Below are 23,065 nucleotides of genomic sequence, written 5' to 3'. Positions count from 1 at the left end.
GCGTGGTTGAGAGAGCAGAAGAGGGTGTTTTGAAATGGTTTGGGCACATGGAGAGAATGAGTGAGGAGAGATTGACCAAGAGGATATATGTGTCGGAGGTGGAGGGAACGACGAGAAGAGGGAGACCAAATTGGAGGTGGAAAGATGGAGTGAAAAAGATTTTGTGTGATCGGGGCCTGAACATGCAGGAGGGTGAAAGGAGGGCAAGAAATAGAGTGAATTGGAGTCATGTGGTATACAGGGGTTGACGTGCTGTCAGTGGATTGAAGCAAGGCATGTGAAGCGTCTGGGGTAAACCATGGAAAGCTGTGTAGGTATGTATATTTGCGTGTGTGGACGTGTGTATGTATATGTGTATGGGGGGGGGGGTTGGGCCATTTCTTTCGTCTGTTTCCTTGCGCTACCTCGCAAACGCGGGAGACAGCGACAAAGTATAAAAAAGAAAAAAAAAAAAAAAAAGGTATACTTTATTCTGATTTGGTATTAGAGGGTATTAAGTGGGCAGGGTAGACCCTAGCTGGTGGCATGGGTCCTCTTTCTTTATATGTATGATGATATATGGTATTTTCTAGGTGTGATTTCATTCTGCATAAACCTAAACATATTAAATTTTTCTTTCTATTAGGCATTATTTTATTTATCCCTTGCCTATATAAACATACATGCACATACACAGACATATACATATATACACATGTACATAGTCATAATTGCTTGCCTTCATCCATTCCCTGTGCCCCACAGGAAGCAGCATCGCTACAGCCTGCATCAGCGAGGTAGTGCCAGGAAAACAGTCTCTACCTGTCATTTGTAATGCACCAAAACCACTACTCCCTATCCACATTCAGGCCCCACAGACCTTTCCATGGTTTACCCCAGACGTTTTATTTGCCCTGGTACAGCATCCCAACCCCAGTATACCACATCTTTCCATTTCACTCTTCCTTGCACGCCTCTCACCCTCCTGCATGTTCAGTCCCTGATTGCTCAAAATTTTTTTCACTCTGTCCTTCCATCTCCAGTTTGGTCCTCCTGCTTCTCCTTGTTTCTTCCACCTCCAACACATATATCCTCTTTGTCAACCTTTCCTCACTCATTCTCTCCATACGTCCAAACCATTTCAACACAATCTCCGCTGCTGTCTCATTCACATTCTTTTTATTACCACACATTTCTCTTTCTCTTTCATTGCTTACTCAATAAAACCACCTCACACCACATATTGTCCTCAAACATTTCATTTCCAACACCTACTTTCCTCTGTACAACCTTGTCTATGGCCAATGCCTTGCAACCAGTGATATTATTGGAACTACTGCTCCTTCAAACATACCCATTTACACTCTCCAAAATAACGTTTTCTCTTTCCACACAATCTTCATTGCTTCTAGAACCTTTGCCTCCTCCCCCACCCTATGACTCACTTCCACTTCTGTGGTTCCATTCGATGCTAAGTCCACTCTCGGATGTCTAAAACACCTCACTTCCTCCAATTTTTCTCCATTCAAACTCCCTTCTGAACTAACTTGCCCCTCACCCCTACTGAACCTAATGACCTTGTTCTAATTTACATTTACTATCAACTTTCTCCTTTCACACACTTTTTTAAACTTAGTCTCCAATTTGTGCAGTTTCTCACTCAAATCAGCCACTGGTGCTGTATTGTCAGTGAACAACAACTGACACACTTCCCTGCCCCTTTCATCCCCAACAGACTGCATAGTTGCCCCTCTTTTCAAAACTCTTACATTTAACTCCATAACCACCCCCGTCCCCAAACAACCATGCATGAATCGTCCAGATGAACCATGGAAAGGTATGTGAGGCCATGGATATGGATAGGAGGCTGTTGTTTCAGTACATTACAGATGACAGCTAGAGAATAGATAGGAATGAATAAAGGCAGCAAGTATGAATTATGTACGTGTATATATGTATATGTCTGTGTATGTATATATATGTATACATTGAAATGTATAGATTGTATATGTGCGTGTATGGACGTGTATGTATATACATGTGTATGTGGGTGGGTTGGGCCATTCTTTCGTCTGTTTCCTTGCACTACCTCACTAATGCGGGAGACAGCGACAAAGTATAATGAACGACCATTAATGTTTCCAAACAAGGTTTTTATTGTTACATCAGATTACATCAGAAGTACCCCGAGATAGAGACTCTGATATCTTGGGTTTGGGTTTTTTGTGGCATATTTTACCAATGCAGGGCAGATTCATCATCATTATGCACTTGTTCTGGGGCTAAATTTTCCACTGCCACTAACTGTTCAAATTCATCCACAAACATTGTTGCATCTTTGTGACAAGTAGTTAATATAGTGAACGGCCATAGGGTGGTAGTTGGCTTTGGTCGATTTTTGTTACAATTGTATTATTGTTATCATCAAGGCAACCAGCTCATGTTGTGTCAGTCCCATCCAGGCAGCCAGCTTTTACACACTCTCTCACCATATACATATTGCTGTTGGTTGTTTAATAGAGAATTGGAGATTTATCAGCTCTTTTGATACGACCTTACACTACAAGCTTCCATGCATGGCAGCACAATGTTTTTCAATGCACACACTATTTTCTGAAGTTTCATGTCTCACTTAAACTCATGTAACCATTTTGTGAATATTCATGGTCATAGTTTAGCTTTAGTTCTATATGAAAAACTTTGACCTGCTCAGTAAGCATCTTAGAAATGCTTACACCTTCATTACGTGGGAGCTTAAACCACTTTATAAGTGCACTGTCTAATTCTGTACTCCTGGCACATTTCAGAGTTTTCTGAAATTGTAAACTTTTCTGGGTTTCATTTTCAGCAAAAAAAAAATGAATATAAGAAATTGGATCAATGTGGTATACCGGGGTTGACGTGCTGTCAGTGGATTGAATCAGGGCATGTGAAGCGTCTGGGGTAAACCATGGAAAGTTGTGTGGGGCCTGGATGTGGAAAGGGAGCTGTGGTTTCGGGCATTATTGCATGACAGCTAGAGACTGAGTGTGAACGAATGGGGCCTTTGTTGTCTTTTCCTAGCGCTACCTCGCACACATGAGGGGGTAGGGGGATGGTATTCCATGTGTGGCGAGGTGACGATGGGAATGAATAAAGGCAGACAGTGTGAATTGTGTGCATGGGTATATATGTATGTGTCTGTGTGTGTATATATATGTGTACATTGAGATGTATGGGTATATATTTTTGCGTGTGTGGACGTGTATGTATATACATGTGTATGGGGGTGGGTTGGGCCATTTCTTTCGTCTGTTTCCTTGCGCTACCTCGCAAACGTGGGAGACAGCGACAAAGCAAAATAGAATATAATAAAGAAATTAACAAATCTGTTAATTAGCTTGGCTGCAGTGTAAACAGATTTTGGTGCCTTAACACTGCTAACAGCGCCACCCTGGTGGCAGATCCACAAACTAATGGCAGCAGATTCAAAACATGCCAGAACATGGGAGTTGCCAGACCACAGAGCACTGGATTAGAGAGGTACAATCTGTAGTAGATACTTACAGTATGTACCCTGAAGTAGTTAAGATGAAGAATACTACAGCTGAGGCTGTTGTAATTTTTTTTTTGTGAAATTTTCCATAGACTCAGATTATCTAAGATACTAGTTACTGATAGTGGCCTGCAATTCTTTTGAAAGGAATTGGGTGATTTTTGCTGAACAAGGAGTATTCAGCATTGTACATCCTCATTATATAAACCTTTCTATTTGTGATCAAGCCGAAAGAATAGTTCTTAGGTCAGCTTTATGTCAAGCTGAAGTAATCATGCAAAATGTTGAATCTTTCCTACAAAGATACCTGTTTCCCAGTTATATCACTCCACATTGTACAATAGGAAATGCCCCACTCGTGCTGCTAATGGGAAGGAAACTGTACAGTCATGTGGATTTATTATTTCCATTCTTTATATGAAGAAAGTGGAAGTAGAACAAGAGTTGATAGTGATCTGAGGTGTTTCACATGATTGCCACGTGCTGCAAGTGAGTGATTCAGTACTTGCAGGAAATTATAGAGAAGAAAAATGGGTGAAAGGTAAAGTGGAGAAAGGGATTACTTCGTGGAAGTTTGTGATGGCTGTATATGGAAAAAAACACGTAGACCTATTCCTGAAACAATCTGAAAGGGTAAATGATGAAGTAGTCCCAGATAATGCTTTAGTAGATGAAAATGCAGATAATGAAACCAGTAATCCACATTCAAATCCTATTCCTAATGGACTTCCCAATGCATCACATAATGAAGGAAGTAGAGCCTCAAATAGTGAAAATGAAAATACAAGTCCTACAGTTTCAGAGGCTTAGGAGCAGTTCCAAAGTTGTTCTAATAAAGCTGAACATTCTTCCAGTGAGCAACTAGTTGCATCCAGGGAATATCGAGAAAGGCAAAGAAAACCTCAGCTTCTAAATGACTATACAGTTTGAATATTCTTTCACTGACTTGATTTGATTTTAGTGTTTATACTACTAATAATATACGGTACTATGTTCTACTAGTTACTGGCATTCTTCTAAATATACTTTGACTTATTTAACATTACTTATTAGATTATACAGTTTAGTGTATAACTTGTTGGAGGTACATTATATGTTTCCAATTGGTTGTCTCTAAGCTTTTTGCATTTTAGGAGGGCCAGTGTTATTCATTGCAAATAATGGTACATTGAATGATTTATTATTATTGTTACTGCAATGGCTGTACTTATGTATTTTCAGTATCTGTTGTTAATATTTAGGGAGGCTTGTGAATACCCATACTCTCTGTAAGGGGGAGAAAATAAATGGGATCTAGAAAATGGTGCCTTAATCACTTCATCATGAATAGCCGTGAGAAGCTGATGCAGCACACTACCATGATACCAACAGCTGAGGATAATAATTTTATTGCTGAGTAGAGGTTGCCGATTACTTTATGGGCTGTGGCTAAGCCAGTAGGCTGCTAGCATCAAGCAAGTGATTAGCAAGGGATGAGAGGTATTTACACCTTTAGAAGGAAGGGAATTAAGAGGTTTTTAATCCTCTATGATCCTGGAGATCTCAAGCCTTGCAAGACACTGTCCCAGAGAGGTTTTCCATGCTACGATTCTTTAATTTTTTACTGGACTTGTTTTATCTTGTAGTGCTTGAAATATATTAAGTTTCCATGTGCATTGTTTACATCATTATTAACACCAAATGAATGCAGCATCAATAATTCCTCTTTTAATGTATTCAGAGAACTATCATTTAGCTGCTGAACATTTTTATACCAATGAATGTTCTCCTTTTAACATGCATACATCCATATGTTGCACTGAAATTACAGATACAATGAATAGTCAGTGATATTATTTACTACTTGTCATTGTATCATCTATTATGTATGTCTTCATACCTCTCTTTTCTCTAATTTTGTTATTGTTCCTTTTCAAAAGAATAAGTTGGTCTCAGATACTTAGAGAGTTGAGCAAAAGATGTTTAAAGTTGTAGTTTTTAGTGGTACCATCAGTAAAGATTGCAGAGTGGAAACTGGAATAAGAAGTGATTTATGAATAACAGGTTTCTGGAGCTTTAGAAGGAGTAATGAAATGCTCACTTTTTTCTGTGATGTTATGAGAACCCTACTCTTTTATGTAAGCTAACATTTACCTTTATCAAAGTACAGTAAAATCTTCTTCAGTAGAAGAGATAATAGAATGCAGACAGCAACAGTGGATTTTCTGTCAAGTGTATTTTAAGTTTAAATGGTAAAGGTGAAGTGAAGAATCCAGAACTCAGAGGGCCTTGGAATGTTATGAGGAAAATTGTTGATAGAGTAACGTGTAATAATGGGTTATTGAGTGAGGTGAATGAGAATAGATATAGAGGAGGACCATTTAATCTTTCTTTATGTGTACTACAATTTTCTTCTGCTAGTACTTTACCTTTGTTGGTGGGAATGAAATTTGTTTGAGACAAGTATTTCATTAGTATAATTTGCAGAAATGAGCTTTGATGATAATGCATAAGGAGGTTCTGTAGGCCATTCTGCTCCATTTTAGGAGAAAGGCTATAGGGTTTGGATGTCCCAAAGTTGCCCAACATTTCAAGATTCTTAATTTTTTACTACTTGTTTTTCTTTGTATTTCGACAATCTTTACGTTTCCTTGCATTTTTACATCATTATTAACACCACAAGAATGTCTCAATAATTCTCTTTCAGTCATTCATGACTCACAATTTAGCTGACTTATACCATGAAGTCTACACTTTTGAACACTATTCCTTGTACATAAATTTATCAATATCGATATGTTTATTTACTACATTGTTTAGCTCCAAAATTTTTGCTCCATACCTCTCCTTTCCTATTGTCATTGTTCCTTTCAAGATATTGGTCTCACGTACTTAAGAGTGCAAATCAGTATTTAAAATTATTTTAGTGTACCATTTCTCAATTGCAGATGACACGAATAAGAATTGACTTATGATCAACGTTTCTGGAGCTATAAAGGTACTTTATATCACATTTTTTTTGCTTTATGGCAACCTTACTCTATATGTACTAACATTTAGCTTTCATTAGTAGGTAGGTGCTTACATAGATAGTCTTTGTATAATTATTTATGTATTTATTATACTTGATTGCCATTTCCGGCGTCAGCAAGGTAGCACTAGCAAACAGACGAATAATGGCCCATCCACTCATTTACATACATATATATATACATAAACATGTATATACATGTACTTATACATACATATACATATCAACATATACACATATACATACACATGCACAGACATTTACATATATACATATTCATGCTTGCTTGCCTTCATCCATTCTTGGCGGTACCGTGCCACACAGGAAACAGCATCGCTACCCTATGCTTCAGCGAGGTAGTGCCAGAAAAAGACAAAAAAAGGCCACATTCGTTGACACTCAGTCTCTAGCTGTCATGTGTACTGCACCGAAACCACAGCTCCCTATCTACATCCAAGCCTCAGAGACCTTTCCATGGTTTACCCCAGATGTTTCACATGTCCTGGTTCAGTCAGTTGACAGCACATCGACTGTTATATACCACATCGTTCCAATTCACTCTATTTCTTGCACACCTCTCGCTCTCCTGTATGTTCAGGCCCTGATTGCTCAAAATTTTTTTCACTTAATCCTTCCACCTCAGATTTGGTCTCCCACTTCTTGTTCCCTCCACCTCTGACACATATATCCCCTTTGTCAGTCTTTCCTCACTCATTCTCTCCATATGTCCAAAGCATTGCAACACACCCTCTTCTGCTCTCTCAACCACACTCTTTTTATTTCCACACATCTCTTACCCTTTCATTACGTACTCAATCAAACAACCTCACACCACATATTGTCCTTAGACATTTCATTTCCAACACATCCACCCTCCTCTGTACAACCCTTCTGTAGCCCATGCCTTGCAACCATATGATATTGTTGGAACTACTATTCCTTCAAATGTACCCATTTTTCTTCTCTGTGATAATGTTCTCTCCTTCCACATATTTTTCATGATTTCCAGATATAATTATCTAATTGTATAATTATTTGAGATTTTCTTAAGTTCTCCTCAATTTCACATCATACGAAATATATGCATTCATTTGCTTTTCAAACAGGTATCACACTCCTTAAAGTTTTATTGTTAAGGTCCATTATATGTGATATAATGATCACTTTCACATGACAAAACTTTTGACCTTGGTCATCATGATGTATTTACTCAGAAACATGATCAGGCTTTTATATATGTACAGTACTTGATTATATTGTATTCTGTTAAGGATAAAAGTTTGTAATGACTGTAGTTATTCAGTAAGGAAAGGACACAACAGCATTTGACATGAATGTCAACATATTTTTCCTTGTTACAGGAGTTGGTGATAGCTCTTCAAAGAACAGGTGACCCAGGACAGCTGTCATCTTTGAGACCTCACTTAGAATTGTTGGCAGCTTTAGACCCTTCTCCTGATGCCCCTTCTCCAGGCTGGAAACCATGTGCTGCTGCAATGGAAGCTGTTAGAGCTGTTGTTAAAGGACTAGTACATTTCATACAGAACCATGGCAATCGCAAAATGCCAGATGCCCATCACCCCCATAATGCAAAGTACAAGACAAGCATGTGCCGAGATTTGACTCAAAGAGGAGGATGTCCCCGTGGAAATAATTGTACCTTTGCACATTCAGAAGAGGAACTTGAAAAGTATAGAAATAGAAGTCGAAAGCATGGTAAAGGCATTCCTCAAACACCTGCCACTCCTACAATTAAATCACAGACTCAGCACCATCAGTCTCAGCAACATCCTTCTCAACCACAGCAACAGCCACAACATCCACAAGGAAGTGTAGAAGCAGTCATAAATGCTAAAAATGGTGAACATGCTCCTGTTGCAGTCATTCAGAAAACTGGCACAGTTGAAGAGTTACTTCAGGCTGGGGAAATGCCCACAACTCCCACTCCATTTGACCCACATAAGTTTGTGCATATCCCATCACATACACAGTCAGTGCCAGTGTTACCAGCTCCAACTCCTGCCCCAGCAATTATACAACCAGCTATAGCCCCAACACCCTTTCATGCAACACCAGTTGCTGAATACACTTACAATTCCTTTCCTTGCCAGCCTCCAGTGTTTGCTCAGGCAGCACCTCCTCAGCAACCTTTACCTTCTGCTGCTGCCGCTGTAGCTGTTACTGCAGCAGCAGCAGCTGTTTTTCCAGGTCAGGCTGCAGCAATAGTGCCAGATTTATATGGTGGGAACCCCCCAACAATGCTTTTGAATACAGCACCTGTTTATAATGTTACTGGCCATGCTGGTGAATTTTGTATTCCAATTGCTAATACTAAACCAACCAACTCAGGTCTTCACCCTTTAGTTTCATGTTGGCCAGACACCAATTGCACTGCATTGTGTATGACTACTACTGCAACAACAACATCCTTGACAACAGTAACAAATGTTGCATCAAAATCAATGGAGGAGTTGAAGGAAAGGAAGGAAGCTATCTTAAATCAGCTGGAGACAATTGTTGGAAAGGAAGCAACACACCAAGTTGCTACCCAAATTGCAAATGGTGAAGAACCAAGCAAACCACAAGAGTTTACATCTACATATAGTATTTGGACTTCTGGTGCTGATTTTTATATTGCTTCCAAATCAGTGGATAAAGGTTATGATCCAAGCACAGGCTACCGTACCTTTACCACAAGAAAGGAAGACTCTAAAGGAAAGGATGACTTTATTCCATTTGATCCGCCACTGGTGAGTCGTTTTGGACCAATCTCTAGAATGTCAAGAACAGTCATCCAGCCTGCTAATCCCATCCAGTCATCAGCAAATAACCCTACAGAGACCACTACTACACCTACTGTCAGAAGGCCAGTTCCTGCAATTTCGCCCATGCCTCAGGTGATTCTTGTGATTTAAGATAATGTGTGGGTTGCAGGGTGTTCAATGCAGGTTTAATGACTTCATGGTAAAAGACTATGGTAGTATGAATGAGACAGGAAAAATATAGGGTTTATATTGTAGATGCAGGAGATGTAGTATATGGGATGAGAAGTTGAATTAGAAAAGAAAGAATGCATGGACGGTAAGGAAGCACTGAAGGCAGTTACAGAGAACATAGTATACTTTTCGTATAGTAAGCAAAATTAGGGAATGGGGTGAGAACTAAAGAATTAAAAGTATTAATTTGCAAAAGACAAAGCAAGGAATACATCAGAATTGGGAATGAAACATGATATGCATTTCACTGAAAATGAAGGCCTTTATTGGAATACAAGAAATAGGCATAGCAAGGGATATTCTTTTCTACTATGTGTGTAATTCCTTTCATATCATTTCTATCATTCTGTCATCAAAATCTGACCCTTTCTTCCTCTGCCTGAAAACACTGCTAGTGCTGCTCTCTGCCAGTGGCCTGTTAAGGGTGAGGTACTAAAGTCTAAAATCGGCATTAAAGTTCACCATTTATGGAGACTTTTTCTGTGGCCGCTTTCTACAGGGAGTTCCTGAAGGGAACAGGCATCAGAGGCACAGATAGATAGATAGACAGAAGGGGAATTGAGATGTTAAAAGAAAATTCATGTAGATGATGTAATCTAAACTGAGATTAAAGATTTAGGGGTTACTTTGATGAATTATTAAGTGGTTAGGATATGTTTAAAACAAAATATAGTAGCTTTTAGTGCAAAATAAAGACAAGATAGTGGATATAGGTGATGTTTAGCTCAAAGTATAGATTTTTTTCTCTTACTGTCATTATTTTGTTGTGATTTGATAGTGGTTGGCACTGCTTTCTTTAGAACTGTAATGCGATTTTCTTTTCAGGTTCTTTATCAACCAGGAGGCTACACTTTGGGGGTCATGACCTGTATACCTACACCTCTGGAACATATGAACACTGTAGGCCATGGTATAGTTGACCCACTGCTAACCCAGCTTGAATCATCTGGTATAAGAACAATTTCTGCAGATCCAGCACAGCAAGAGTGTCTGAGGCAGCAGTTTGCAGCCGCACGAGAGGGAATTGATGCCATTGTTTTGGATGAAAAGAGAATGGTATGTGGACATTTTGTTGAAGAAAAAGTTAGTAGATGCTGTGTCATCATTCTGATTTGTAGTGGCTTTTATTGATACTTTTTCTTTTAACCTTGTCTTGAAATGTAATATTTCATGTGATTGCTTTCTTTGTTTTGCTTTCATTCTTTGCATCCATTAGCATTTCCCTTTTCTACCTGCCATTTAGCAGACCTTTTAATGTTATGAGAAAATTTAGAAACATTTCACAAGTTGAATTGAAGAAATGAAACACCTGAATTACATGAGAGATAGAGACAGCTGCAATTGTACAGTTTTGAAGAATAAGGAATAAGGGTATGATAATCTATGCATGGCAGCATGTACAGGGACAAAAAGCAAATCTACTGTAATCAAATGCTTCACATATGGGGAAAAAATTGGTGATTGAATATACAAATATACTTTGAAATACCTTGTTTATGGATGGGGTTGTTAGGGAGGTAAATGCAAGAGTTTTGGAAAGAGGGGCAAGTATGAAGTCTGTTGGGGATGAGAGAGCTTGGGAAGTGAGTCAGTTGTTGTTCACTGATGATACAGCGCTGGTGGCTGATTCATGTGAAACTTCAGAAGCTGGTGACTGAGTTTGATAAAGTGTGTGAAAGAAGAAAGTTAAGAGTAAATGGGAATAAGAGCAAGGTTATTAGGTACAGTAGGGTTGAGGGTCAAGTCAATTGGGAGGTAAGTTTGAATGGAGAAAAACTAGAGGAAGTAAAGTGTTTTAGATATCTGAGAGTGGATCTGGCAGTGGATGGAACCATGGAAGCGGAAGTGGATCATAGGGTGGGGGAGGGGGCGAAAATTCTGGGAGCCTTGAAGAATGTGTGGAAGTCGAGAACATTATCTCGGAAAGCAAAAATGGGTATGTTTGAAGGAATAGTGATTCCAACAATGTTGTATGGTTGCGAGGCGTGGGCTATGGATAGAGTTGTGCGCAGGAGGATGGATGTGCTGGAAATGAGATGTTTGAGGACAATGTGTGGTGTGAGGTGGTTTGATCGAGTAAGTAACGTAAGGGTAAGAGAGATGTGTGGAAATAGAAAGAGCGTGGTTGAGAGAGCAGAAGAGGGTGTTTTGAAATGGTTTGGGCACATGGAGAGAATGAGTGAGGAAAGATTGACCAAGAGGATATATGTGTCGGAGGTGGAGGGAACGAGGAGAAGAGGGAGACCAAATTGGAGGTGGAAAGATGGAGTGAAAAAGATTCTGTGTGATCGGGGCCTGAACATGCAGGAGGGTGAAAGGAGGGCAAGGAATAGAGTGAATTGGATCGATGTGGTATACCGGGGTTGACGTGCTGTCAGTGGATTGAATCAGGGCATGTGAAGCATCTGGGGTAAACCATGGAAAGCTGTGTAGGTATGTATATTTGCGTGTGTGGATGTATGTATATACATGTGTATGGGGGTGGGTTGGGCCATTTCTTTCGTCTGTGTGTGAGGTGGTGCTGGGCTCGGGACTGCTGAAGGAATCGACTCCCAGACGATTGTCTGAGCCTTTTATCTGAAGGACCAGCAAGGCAGGAACAGCTAGCCACGTCTTGACCCGCCACCTATGGTTACGATAGGTCAGAATGACATGATTGCCCTTGATAGGTCAAAGGACTGATTGTCACGCCCTCATCTTGATGTGATTGGCTGAAGGAGGCCTAAGGTCCGGCCCACGTATTCATACTTCTTTGCTCCCTTATCTATGACAGCAGCGAACGTACAGGATGACAGCTAGCCCCACGCCTTGACCTGACGCTGTTGACAAGGGTTTGGGTGCTAGAGGACTGGTCAACATCTGCTTCAAAACATAATTGCTAGGACAATTAACGCAGTCATGGAAGTGAGATCCGAGCCGATAGCAACCACACCCTACACCAAGGCACACCATACACAGAGATACACCATACTCAAATATACGAACATGTGGGTACACACACATGTTCGTAACACCCCCCCTCCTTAAAGGAGAAAATTCCTGGAAGAGGAATTTTCTCACATTAAGAGCGGGATAAACAATCAGCTCACACATTATGTGCGCAAGCAATATGGTGAATATCTAAATTATACTCTTGAAAGAAACAAGACCCACCTGATTAATTTCTGACTCCATTCCCGTAACTTATTAACATTTTGAAGGGTTGGTAGTCAGTACACTCTAAATTGATTGGCTGAAGGGCACAAATATATAGGTGTTATAATACAAATAACAGACAAAGGTTCCTTCTCCATGGTGGGGCTCTCTGTCCTCCTGCATGAGTACCTCACCAGCGTCAGCATCGCTGGCATTCACAGTCAATCTGGTTGGAGCCTGCAAAATAAGACACTTGAAAAGTAGGGTTCCTAACTGATGAGAGAGGCTTCTCACACTGCTCATTCTAAATAGATCTGACATCTTTCTTCAATAGATTTGTGAAGGGGGGTTGCGACTGTTGCAAAATTTACAATGAACATCCTATAGTACTCAACCGTACCCATAAAAGTCTCAGTTCTCTTTCGAGATCAGGGGGCACTCATCTGGGATAAAGACTGGACCCTTACGGTCGATGGAAGGAGGGGACTGACAAACCTCTGGCAAAACTCTGGGTACGTCGACAAGAGGGCAGACTTTTCTACCCATCACTTCCCAGGCAGGTGCTAAAGCTTCTCCTGCGTCCACATCATGGCTTCAACCCTCACCGACTGACAGCAAGACGAACCTCCACACACGTTGTTTCACCTTCCCACTTCATGTTCGAGCCTCCATCTTCCCAGGTCTCTGAGGCCTTCGCAGCTATGTCATCAACTTCGTCACACACAGCTCTCCCAAGCACCGCTGGATGTATGATGATGCAGACTGGCACCGTCAGTTCAAAGGGGGAGGTCACTACTGAGATATGGTTTAAGCATGCTGACGTGGCATACTATCAGACATCTGCACCTATTGGGGGTAGAGGCAAGATAATTTGAGTCTCCTACGCTCCAGATTACGGTGTAGGGACCCTGAAAACAGACAGCCAAGGGTTGACCTGGCTGCAGTAGTAGAAGCCACACCTTGTCGCCTGTCTCTACACTTTTAAATCAAGACCGTCTGTCAGGCCACCTTGTCCTTCATTCCCGACTCTCTTGAATGGGCGCAAGACAAATCCTCAGTCTCACCCACTGACTCTTGTACAGACCCGAAACCAGCACAGGAGGTATCACACAGCTTCTCCTCACTAATTTCATCCTCAGAAGATGTCCTCAAAACCTGAGTCTCTCTTAAATGGGCGCAAGACAAATCCTCAGTCTCACCCACTGACTCTCATACGGACTCGAAACTAGCACAGGAGGTATCACACAGCTTCTCCTCACTAATTTCATCCTCAGAAGACGTCCTCAAATCCTCCGTCACAGCAGAGTCTACACCAGGAGAGAGGGTATCACACAGCTTCCTCTTGCTGGTCTCACTCTCAAGAAGAGTGTAACAGTGGCCAGAGGAGGTTCTTAGCAATGGGCCCACAATGTCAACTATAACTCGGTCAAACGGACCTTCAAACGGGGGAACAGGAACTCGCCCGTCTCCACACTTCTAAATCGAGACCGTCTGAATAGGCTTTCCCAACACTGAGCGACATCCCAGCGGACACCAGGCCAGTATACATTCCGCCACACTCGGTTCAGGGTCTTCCTCACCCCTAAGTGACCGGCAAGCTTGAGTCATGCGCAAGCTTCAAAAATCTCCCTCCTGTAGGGACGCAGCACTACAACCTGGTGAACTGCATGCCACTCCTCATCTTCCCTATTACATGACACTGAACACCACCTCCTCAGGTCTCACTCTCAGGGAGAGTCTTCACTCCCTGCGTTTCAACGGCTATGTCCTCAGGCACACAGCCTGCCGTGCCAGCTGTCCTGGACCTGGCACCATCGTGGTTTTACACCATGTATGGTACTTCATCAAGCTGCACTGCCTCCGTGGACTCCACCAGGCCCGTAGGTAACACCGGCACTGGGTTCATCTTCCCACCCGCTAGGTCACTGCCTAACACAAAGTCCACGTCTAAGACAGGCAATTTATCTACAATCCCTGCAAGGTCATGGCCCGTGAAGAAATTATTTCTACTCACGTCAACTAGTGGAGCTTCCTTGGGACCCGACAGTCCATCTAGCAAGACTCGGTGTCCAAACTCTTCTCGCAGCACCAAGCCATCCAACATCAGGGGCTGCAGCTCACCAGAATCCCGTAATATGGTCACTTTTCATCGTACACCACATTAACTAACATAGCCCTCTAACAGGAACGCATGTAGTTCCCACAGAATAGATCCTATAATAAGGACAGATTAATCAACAGTCTCGCAACCCCCCACTTTCTTAAGAGCAGAAATAGCCTCACCTACTTCACTAAACGGCCCTAAAATTAAGAAGAGACTCACGGGCCTACATTTAAATTTACAAAGTAGAGTCTCTGGATTCCTTCTCCCGAGCCCAGCAGTCCTTCACGTGGTGCCCAACCTTGCCACAGTGAGAACAAATTTTAACTCTCAGAGTATTTCTCCTGACTTTTATGAGTTACCGGCAAGGTAGCAGATTCAGGTGGGATTACATTATTACTGGACTTTCCTTTGCCATCGGAACCTGTCGAACGTCTCTCCATACCAAGTTTGGAGCGTAGCCACCGTGCATAAATCATTATTTTTGCAAAAATACTTGACATAAATCTGATCAGGTCTCATCACGACCTCATAATCATTACACTGGTCAACGGCAGGATTAACGAATCAAGGAAAGAGATTCCGTTAATGCAAGAAAAATCCTGGCAGGGTCGCCAATTTATGTGTTACGAAGTCAGTTACTTATTTGAGCAAGGTCGCCAGTAACATATATATTTTACAAATACTACACCGATCCTTGTCTTTGCAAGGACGTTAGATTTGTTATATTGCACGACTCAGGATAACGCTATCTTAACGTTATGGGATTAAAACAAACACCAAGGTTAGAATTACTTATAATGAAAGAATTCAAATGTACATAGTGAACACATAAATCAGGTACAAATCATTTACGTTAACACTGAACATGAGTTTAACATTGAACATGAGTTAACATTCCAGGTAAGATTTCAAACCAGGAGTTCTCTTTCCTTTTATGACACTTTGTCCAATAACATTACTCATAGTTAGACCTGACATGACACAGTAAACATCATCGTTTCACTTAGCTAAACCTGACGTAACACAGTAAACATCATCGTTACACTTAGTTAAACTTGACGTGACACAGTAAACCTCATCGTTACACTTAGCTAAACCTGACGTGACACAGTAAACATCATCGTTACACTTAGCTAAACCTGACGTGACACACTAAACATCTTACAAACTAGGGCAGCAGTGGCTATGGGGTTTGAGACAGGGAAAGCCTACATTACCTTGCTGGGCTCGGGACTGCTGAAGGAATTGACTCCCAGACGATTGTCTGAGCCTTTTATCTGAAGGACCAGCAAGGCAGGAACAGCTAGCCATGCCTTGACCTGCCACCTATGGTTTCAATAGGTCAGAATGACACAGTTGCCCTTGATAGGTCAAAAGACTGATTGTCACGCCCTCATCTTGACGTGATTGGCTGAAGGAGGCCTAAGGTCCGGCCCACATATTCAAACTTCTTTGCTCCCTTGTCCATGACAGCAGCGAACGTACGGGATGACATACCCCGCAGCTGGCCCCACGCCTTGACCTGACGCTGTTGACAAGGGTTTGGGTGCTAGAGGACTGGTCAACATCTGCTTCAACACATAATTGCTAGGACAATTAACACGGTCATGGAAGTGAGATCCGAGCCAATAGCAACCACACCCTACACCAAGGCACACCATACACAGAGATACACCATACTCAAATATACGAACATGTGGGCACACACACGTGTTCGTAACAGTGGGTAGATGTAGGGTGTTTGGATTAGGGATGTATACAAAGTGATAAGTCATGGCAAGTAGTTTGGTGGAAAGAGAGGAGGTGGTGAAAGCCTTGGGTAAGATAGAACATGGCAAGGCAGGTGGAGTGGCTGGTACTGCAGTTGAATTTCTTAAAGGAGATGACTGTGTGTTATTGATTAGGTAATTAGGATTTTCACTGTGTGTATGAATCATGTGTAGGTGCATTAGGATTAGTGGAATGCCTGTATAGTGCCACTGTTAAAGGCAAAGGGGAAAAGGAACTTGGAATGTATCACAGGGATATAAGTTGTAAGGAAGAGTAGTGATCGAGAGGGTGGTGCCATGCACATAGCATCAAATTGGGTAAGAACATTTTGAATTCAGGAGTGGTATAGGATGTTTGGATGTTTGGTGGCTGAGTTTGGTAAAGTGTGTGAAAGAAGAAAGTTAAGAGTAAATGTGAATAAGAGCAAGGTTATTAGGTACAGTAGGGTTGAGGGTCAAGTCAATTGGGAGGTGAGTTTGAATGGAGAAAAACTGGAGGAAGTGAAGTGTTTTAGATATCTGGGAGTGGATCTGGCAGCGGATGGAACCATGGAAGCAGAAGTGGATCATAGGGTGGGGGAGGGGGTGAAAATTCTGGGAGCCTTGAAGAATGTGTGGAAGTCGAGAACATTGTCTCGGAAAGCAAAAATGGGTATGTTTGAAGGAATAGTGGTTCCAACAATGTTGTATGGTTGCGAGGCGTGGGCTATGGATAGAGTTGTGCACAGGAGGATGGATGTGCTGGAAATGAGATGTTTGATGACAATGTGTGGTGTGAGGTGGTTTGATCGAGTAAGTAACGTAAGGGTAAGAGAGATGTGTGGAAATAAAAAGAGCGTGGTTGAGAGAGCAGAAGAGGGTGTTTTGAAATGGTTTGGGCACATGGAGAGAATGAGTGAGGAAAGATTGACCAAGAGGATATATGTGTCGGAGGTGGAGGGAACGAGGAGAAGAGGGAGACCAAATTGGAGGTGGAAAGATGGAGTGAAAAAGATTTTGTGTGATCGGGGCCTGAACATGCAGGAGGGTGAAAGGAGGGCAAGGAATAGAGTGAATTGGATCGATGTGGTATACCGGGGTTGACGTGCTGTCAGTGGATTGAATCAGGGCATGTGAAGCGTCTGGGGTAAACCATGGAAAGCTGTGTAGGTGTGTATATTTGCGTGTGTGGACGTATGTATATACATGTGTATGGGGGTGGGTTGGGCCATTTCTTTCGTCTGTTTCCTTGCGCTACCTCGCAAACGCGGGAGACAGCGACAAAGCAAAAAAAAAAAAAAAAATTTAAGGTGTTTGCTTTGAGGAGTGTGTGAAAAAGAGAAACAAGGATATGTATGTAGCATTTAAGGTTCTGGAGAAAGCACATGGTAGGGTTGCTAGAGATTCTTTGCTGCAAGTGTAAGGTGTGGTAGGAAAATTATTGGAAGCAGTGAGTAGTTTTTATCAAGAGAGTTAGGCATGTGTGTGAGTAGGTATAGAGGAGGATGAGTGGTTATGAGGTGAAGGTTGGTCTGTGACAGAGATGTGTATTGTTACCATGGCTGTTTATCTGGTTTATGAATGGGATGGTGAGGGAGGGGAGTGCAAACGTTTTGAAATAGGACCAGGTATGCAGTCTGTTGGGATGGAAGGGCCTTGGAGATCCGTCAGTTGTTGCAAGTTTGATATGGTGCTGGTGGCAGGTTCGAGGGAGAAACAGCAGAGTTTGGTGTCTGAGTTTGAGACAGTGTATGAAAGGACAAAATTGAGAGTAAATGTGAATCATGGTGAGATATGTTTGTGATTTTAGAAGTTTATGTCTTTGTTTTGGTGATGTTGGTCTAGCTAAAAACTTCATAGTGAATTATAGGTGCTGTACTGTAAGTTGACGACCATTGCAGGATTGTTGAAACCAATGCCGTTTCATAATTTCGAAAGAAATCTAAATTCATGTTGCGGTTAAAAGAGTGCTGGCAGTTGAATGAATTTCTTAAGAGGGTACCTCTGGAATGAAGGAAGCAGTTACAGTTAGAATAAAAGGAATAATAAGATAAGGTTCATGCTTACTAAAGGAAATCACCATGATTGATTTCTACTGTACTTAAATAGCATAGCAGTATAGTAGAAAATGATGTTAGTTGTAGACTAATAGTAATGAAAAATGTTGCAATGTAAAATTTGAATATTCATCTCTTACTAATCAGTAACATGAAAGTGAAATAGATAACACTTGGCCGCATTTAAGCTTCTCGGTGTTCTTCATTCATTATTAAGATAAATAATCTTTGCCCTTTCCATTTGGTGGTTATAGCAATTTTTTAGGTCAGTACTTTAATTTCAAGAACTCTCGAAATATATTATTTTTCTCCAAGCATAAGAGCCTGTTATCCTATATTCTTATTATAGATAATTTCACATTTTCATTCTGTATTATGTCATCAACAAAAGTTGGTGGTGAACCATTATAGCAGTAATATACAGAAGGATTTTATCAGTCTTTTCCTGTCTTTAGGCTGAGTGGCAGGAGGTACGTCTTAAGGAAGAGCTGAGTCTTGTAATGAACAGGATTGAAGCAAAGCGAAAGGAGATGGAAGCAAGAAATTCCGTACGGGTTAGTAAATGACATTTTATTTATATTATTTTGCTTTGTCGCTGTCTCCCGCGTTTGCGAGGTAGCGCAAGGAAACAGAGGAAAGAAATGGCCCAACACTTGTATATACATACACGTCCACACACGCAAATATACATACCCATACATCTCTATGTACACATATATATACACACACAGACACATACATATATACACATGCACACAATTCACACTGTCTGCCTTTATTCATTCCCATCGCCACCTCGCCACACATGGAATAACATCCCCTCCCCCCTCATGTGTGTGAGGTAGAGCTAGGAAAAGACAACAAAGGCCCCATTCGTTCACACTCAGTCTCTAGCTGTCATGCAGTAATGCCCGAAACCACAGCTCCCTTTTCACATCCAGGCCCCACACAACTTCCCATGGTTTACCCCAGACGCTTCACATGCCCTGATTCAATCCATTGACAGCACGTCGACCCCGGTATACCACATCGATCCAATTCACTCTATTCCTTGCCCGCCTTTCACCCTCCTGCATGTTCAGGCCCCGATCACTCAAAATCTTTTTCACTCCATCTTTCCACCTCCAATTTGGTCTCCCACTTCTCCTCGTTCCCTCCACCTCCGACACATATATCCTCTTGGTCAGTCTTTCCTCACTCATTCTTTCCATGTGCCCAAACCATTTCAAAACACCCTCTTCTGCTCTCTCAACCACACTCTTTATATTTCCACACATCTCTCTTACCCTTACATTACTTACTCAATCAAACCACCTCACTACACACATTGTCCTCAAACATCTCATTTCCAGCACATCCACCCTCCTGCGCACAACTTTATCCATAGCCCACGCCTCGCAGCCATACAACATTGTTGGAACCACTATTCCTTCAAACATAGCCATTTTTGCTTTCGGAGATAAGTTCTCTACTTCCACACATTCTTCAAGGCTCCCAGGATACATACTTATATATCATATAGTAGATTGACATTGAAGAATTAATTGCAGGAAATAACTTGTATTTAATGAAAATATATATTATTTATAAGTAGGTTAATTTTCTTTTTGTTCTTCTTTCCTTTTACATAAGAACTTATAACTTGAGGAACTATTTCAATAATAGATCTATAAATTCAAGTATATACACTGTAAAATACTTTACTTCGTCCAGTTTTTCTCCATTCAAACTTACGTCCTAGTTAACCCATCCCTCAACCCTACTGAACCTAATAACCTTGCTCTTATGCACATTTACTGTCAACTTTCTCCTTTCCTACACTTTTCCAAACTCAGTCATCAAGTTCTACAGTTTCTCACACAAATCAGCCACTAGAGCTGTATCATCAGCGAACAACAACTGACTGACTCACTTCCCAGGCCTTCTCATCCACAACAGACTGAATGCTCTCCCATCTTTCCAAAACTCTTCCATTTACCTCCCTCCCCACCCTATCCATCCATAAACAAATTAAACAACCATGGGGACATAACACACCCCTGCCGCAGACCAACCTTCACTGAACCTGATAACCTTGCTCTTATGCACATTTACTGTCAACTTTCTCCTTTCCTACACTTTTCCAAACTCAGTCATCAACTTCTACAGTTTCTCACACAAATCAGCCACTAGAGCTGTATCATCAGCGAACAACAACTGACTGACTCACTTCCCAGGCCTTCTCATCCACAACAGACTGAATGCTCTCCCATCTTTCCAAAACTCTTCCATTTACCTCCCTCCCCACCCCATCCGTAAACAAATTAAACAACCATGGGGACATAACACATCCCTGCCGCAGACCATCCTTCACTGAGAACCAATCTCTCTCCTCTCTTCCTACTTGTACACATGCCTTACATCCTTGGTAAAAACTTTTCACTGCTTCTAGCAACATACCTCCCTCACCATATACTCTTAAAACCTTCCACAAAGCATCTCTATTAACCCTATCATATGCCTCACTTCCCAGGCCTTCTCATCCACAAAAGACTGAATACTCTCCCCTCTCTCTCCAAAACTCTTGCATTTACCTCCCTCCCCACCCCATTTACAAACAAATTAAACAACCATGGGGACATCACACACCCCTGCTGCAGACCAACCTTCACTGTGAACCAATCACTCTCCCCCCTTCCTACTTGTACACATGCCATACATCCTTGGTAAAAACTTTTCACTGCCTCTGGCAACTTACCTCCCAAACCATGTACTCTTAAAACCTTCCACAAAGCATTTCTATCAACCCTATCATGTGCCTTCTCCAGATCCATAAGTGCACATACAAATCCATCTGTTTTTCTAAGTATTTCTCACACACAGTCTTCAAAGTAAACACCTGATCCACACATCCTCTACCACTTCTGAAACCACACTGCTCTTCCCCAATCTGATGCTCTGTACATGCCCTCACCCTCTCTATCAATACCCTCCCATATAATTTCCCAGGAATGCTCAAGAAACTTATGCCTTTGTACTTTGAACTCTTACCTTTATCCCCTTTGCCTTTATGCAGTGACGCTGTGCATGCATTCTGCCAATCCTCAGGCATTTCACCATGATCCATACATACATTGAATATCCTTACCAACCAATCAACAACATAGTCACCCCCATTTGATAAATTTCACTGCATTACCATCCAAACCCTCTGCCTTGCCGGATTTCATCTTCCACAGAGCTTTCACTACCTCTTCCCTCTTTACCAAACCATTCTCTCTGACCCTCTCACTTTGCACACCACACCAACCAAAACACCCTATATCCGCCACTCTGTCATCAAACACATTACACAAACCTTCAAACTACTCACTCCATCTCCCTCTCACTTCATCAGTACCTGTTATTACCTCCCCACTTGCCCCCTTCGCCGATGTTCCTATTTGTTTTCTTGTTTTACTCACGTTATTTACCTTCTTCCAAAACATTTCTTTTATTCTCCCTAAAGTTTATGATAGTGTCTCCGTTATTTACCTTCTTCCAAAACATTTCTTTTATTCTCCCTAAAGTTTATGATAGTGTCTCACCCCAACTATTATATGCCCTCTTCAACCCTAGCACCTTTCTCCTGACCTCTGCCACTTCCTTTTATATATCTCCTAGTCATTTGTACTACTTCCCTGCAAGTATCGTCCAAACTCCTCTCTCTTTTCTTTCACAAACAACCTTACTTCATCATCGCACCACTCACTGCCCTTTCTAATCTGCCCACCTCCCATCATTCTCATGCCACATGCATCTTTTGCACAAGCCATTGCTGCTTCCCTAAATACATTCCATTCCTCACCCACTCCCTTCACATCATTTGCTCTCATGTTTTGCCAGTCTACAATCAATCTCTCTTGGTACTTCCTCACACAGGTGTCCTTTCCAAGTTCACTTACTATCCCCTCTCTCTTCTCCCCAACATTCTCTCTTCTTTCTTAAAAACCTCTACAAACCTTCACCTTTGCCTCCACAAATAGTGATCAGACATCCCTCCACACCTTTGCCTCCATAGATAGTGATCAGACATACCTCAAACTGCCCCTCCCAGCACATTAACATCCAGAAGTCACTCTTTTACACTCACATCAATTAACACATTATCCAATAATGCTTTTTGACCATCTCTTCTACTGAGATGCGTGTACTTAGGTATATCTCTTTTTAAACCAGGTATTCCCATTCACCAATCCTTTTTCAGCACACAAATCCACATGCTCTTTACCATTTCCAGTTACAACACTGAACACCCCAATGTACACCAATTCTACCCTCAACTGCCATATTACTCACCTTTGCATTCAAATCACCCAACACTATAACCCGGTCTCGTGCATCAAAACCACTAACACACTCATTCAGCTCTCCCAAAACACTTGCCTCTCATGATCTTTCTTCTCATGCCAGGTGCATATGCACCAATAATCACCCATCTCTCTCCATCAACTTTCAGTTTTACCCATATTAATCAAGAATT

The 23,065-nt window shown here is 41.6% G+C and overlaps 1 protein-coding gene across 2 annotated transcripts in view; it reads left to right on the top strand.

Annotated features, from left to right (window-relative positions):
• LOC139749623 (roquin-1-like) overlaps positions 1-23,065 on the top strand; it is a 115,725-nt gene that overhangs the window by 73,185 nt on the left and 19,475 nt on the right. For both annotated transcript variants that reach the window (XR_011713003.1, XM_071663761.1), the window contains exons 7-9: positions 7,886-9,421; positions 10,346-10,576; positions 19,020-19,118. Coding sequence is in view for 1 of the 2 variants with exons in the window: in XM_071663761.1 (XP_071519862.1) it covers positions 7,886-9,421; positions 10,346-10,576; positions 19,020-19,118 (1,866 nt within the window). In the remaining variant the exon portion in view is untranslated. The remainder of the gene's footprint in view (positions 1-7,885; positions 9,422-10,345; positions 10,577-19,019; positions 19,119-23,065) is intronic.

Source organism: Panulirus ornatus, chromosome 1 (genome assembly GCF_036320965.1).
Source record: "Panulirus ornatus isolate Po-2019 chromosome 1, ASM3632096v1, whole genome shotgun sequence".
In the NCBI taxonomy this organism is placed as follows: domain Eukaryota; kingdom Metazoa; phylum Arthropoda; class Malacostraca; order Decapoda; family Palinuridae; genus Panulirus; species Panulirus ornatus.
This window is presented reverse-complemented; position numbering and strand designations above follow the sequence as displayed.